This window comes from Corylus avellana, chromosome ca5 (genome assembly GCF_901000735.1).
Source record: "Corylus avellana chromosome ca5, CavTom2PMs-1.0".
Lineage (NCBI taxonomy): Eukaryota > Viridiplantae > Streptophyta > Magnoliopsida > Fagales > Betulaceae > Corylus > Corylus avellana.
In genome coordinates, this window is record NC_081545.1 from 7462623 (window position 1) to 7465836 (window position 3214).

The 3214-nt window shown below is 36.4% G+C and overlaps 1 protein-coding gene across 1 annotated transcript in view; it reads right to left on the minus strand.

The window, feature by feature from the left end:
• Positions 1 to 2301: 2301 nt before the first annotated feature.
• The window catches only part of LOC132180768 (G-type lectin S-receptor-like serine/threonine-protein kinase At4g03230), an 8348-nt gene continuing 7435 nt past the window's right edge, over positions 2302 to 3214 (minus strand). Inside the window, exons 6-8 of the mRNA XM_059593708.1 lie at positions 3091 to 3197; positions 2810 to 2963; positions 2302 to 2725 (exon numbers count right to left, since the gene is read on the minus strand). Coding sequence (XP_059449691.1) covers positions 2438 to 2725; positions 2810 to 2963; positions 3091 to 3197 — 549 coding nt within the window. The 3' untranslated portion in view covers positions 2302 to 2437. The remainder of the gene's footprint in view (positions 2726 to 2809; positions 2964 to 3090; positions 3198 to 3214) is intronic.

A 3214-nucleotide genomic window follows, 5' to 3' on the forward strand; every position in this document is an offset into this window, starting at 1 on the left:
AACTTTATTTCATGTCCTTAATAAGATTAGATTTGCTTTAATTATTTGCCTTTCTTTATTAGGATTAGGCTTACTATTGCTAGTTAGGTTTATTTTCTCTACAAGTATTTCTCTTCTATAAATAGACTAATTTGTAATGTAAAATGGAGAATCAATTGAATCATTATCAAATCAGAGAATTTTCTCTCAAATACTCAATGGAGTTTCTTCTAATTGTGGTTACTTAGTCTTCCACTACGTCAGACTTAGTGTTCATGACTATATTTATAAAACACTCACTATATATGGACTACTTCTCATCTTCCCAATATGAGACTGGAATATTATAAACTCTCCCTCTTAAACTCCTAACATCCTCGGGACCACATGATGTAGTGCTCCAGTACCATATGGCTTAGCGTTATTAGGAAGCTCTGATACCATTTGTAATGTAGACCGGAAGGCTAAGGATTCCATAAAGAATGGCGATGATGTAGGGGAAATTAGCACCTGACAAGTTCTACAAAAGGCGATATCTAGAGTTTCGGACCTTGGATTGGAGCAAGATTTGCGGTGCTGAAAATCTAACTCAAATATCTACAAAATCATGTTTCACAAAAGTTTACTAATTCTGATGTTTATTAGGTCAAAATAGCCGCTGTTCGCAGGTCATTCAAACAGGCCTCTTCAGGAAACGGCCTGCGAACGGAGGCTATTTTGACCTAATAAACATCAGAATTAGTAAACTTTTGTGAAACATAACTTTGTAGATATTTGAGTTAGATTTTCAACACCGCAAATCTAACTCAAATAAGAAAGAGTCTAAGCTTTTGTTAAATATGTTAAATTCCGACTTTAATTCATATTGATTTTAGGTTTAGGGTTTGAGGGCCTCTAAATACATGTTTTATAGACCCTAGAACATAGATTTGGTTTATATGTGAGTTTTGTTCAATAATAAGTCTTAGAGTTGAGTTTCTTCATGATTTTCCTTCAAACCCTAGAGAGTATCTAGGGTTTAGAGAAGATTTCTTAGATTCTTTGATCATATCAAGATCTAGAAAAACATATCTGTTTTTTATTGTTGTTCTTCTTTGCAGCCAACTAAGTCATGCTGCATCAATTTGTAACCACCTAGGAAAAAACGCTAGTCACATCTACGCCATCATCCTAAAATGACGAATCAATTTGGAGCTTTCCTAAAATTCCTTATAAAGCACAGTTTAACCTAATAATTAGCCAATGTAAGACTTAATACTCATGACTATCTTTATAAACTAGCCACTCAATGTGGTATACTCTTCATCTTCCCATACGAGACCGAGGTGTTACGTTTTATCTCTATTCTTGACCAAGTTGCAAACATGTTCATTAAAGGCTTATCCTCTGCTCGGTTTACCTTTCTGAAGTCCAAGTTGCAGGTTGTTACTCCCCCCCTTCAATTGAGGTTTCAGGGGGGCTATTAAACAAATAGATGAGGCACACACTCTGCAGATAAGGGTGCAGCACTTCAACCAGCAACTCAAGAAAAATCCTCTTATGTGGCATGCGATCTTGCAGATGTAAGAACAAAGCTCAAGATATGGTAGTTGTAGTAACTGATAGTGCTGAAGATCAAGATGGAAGACAGGCATGCAGCTTATCAACTAATACATTCAAAGAAAGAGATGTTAATGTAGATCGGCACCTATGTTAATTGCTGGTTTTTAGGCTTTATGTGGGAAGCCTTCTGGATGGAGCATAATTAAGGCCGTCCGGACGAGCTTCGTAGATTTTTATTGTTTTTCACGTTTTACGTACGTGGCCGTCCGGACAGCCAAAAGTCCCATTCGAATAGACACCGTAGAGTTTTAATTCATTTAATTTCGTATTTATGTGTTTATTTAGGATTTGAAGCCTAGAATTGCAATAAGGACTCTAATTCGTAGTTTAATTAGGTTTATGAGTCTTTGGGCTATAAATACATGCTTATAGCCTCCAGAAAGGTAGATTTGGATTATTATTGAGTTTGTGTAATAAGAATTACCTAGAGTTGAGTTTCTTCTTTGTTTTCCCTCAAAACCTAGAGAGTATCTAGCTTTTGTCAAGAAGATTTCTTAGATCATTGATAGAATCTAGATCTAAAAGTATTTATCCACTGCTTAATGTTGTTATTCGTTGTAGCCCACTAAGTCACGCTGCATCAAAAGTGGGCGCCATAAATACATCAAATTCAAATATAGGAACAGAATGCCTTCGGATAATTATGTCAAATAAAAATGATGTAATCTCACTTGTAACTTTAAATGTTGTTTTGTATCTTGATACATAGCATAGCAAATGTCTTTTGATTAGAGATCTTTATTGTCGGTTTTGGTATCCCGCCAAAGTCAATTCATTCAAACTTTGTTTTAAGAACCACAATATGAAGTAATACAAATTGGTAAAGAGAAAACAAGACTCATGAGAACCTCCATCTTCATCGACCTTCTTCTATGGAAGCTGTTAATTCATTTAAGCTTTCTGGTTTACTAGAAGAAAGGGATCTCCTTACAACAAAGGCTGGTTGTTTAGGAGTCGGGAGAGTTGCAGTTTCACTCCCAAGCATGAAAACAGCATTCGACATAGTGGGACGATCACTGGGGTCTTCTTGTACACATAAGAGCCCAACATTAACACACCTCAAAAACTCATTTGTGTTGCAACTTTCACCTAATGTCTGGTCCATTAAATCCAATGCCTTGTCTTCTTTCCACAATTTCCATGTCTGGGACAGTTTCAAAATCGAAATTGGCATGAAGCACAAAATGATGAAAGCATAACTATGTATTAAACAATTCAACACACTTACATAGCCTAGAAGACTGATCAAAGCTTGTTCTGAGTGGAAAAATCCTGTGTTCCTTTTCCCACTGATAACCTCAAGTACAACTACACCAAAGCTGAAGGCATCAGATTTGACCGAGAAAAACCCATCTAATGCATATTCAGGAGACATGTAGCCACTGCACGACAACAAATTTTCAATTAGTTAGTGGATTAGGGAATGCAGTTGATGGAAGTGAAAAATGTCATACAAAAGTCTAAACAATCAGCTTTGGAGATTAATTAACCATCTACATTGAAACTTACTATGTCCCAACTACCCTGGTCGTGCTTCCCTCGGTTTGTTTACCTCCAAATATCCTTGCCAAGCCGAAGTCAGAAATCTTGGGGTTCATCTCCTCATCCAACAGAACGTTGCTTGTTTTCAAAT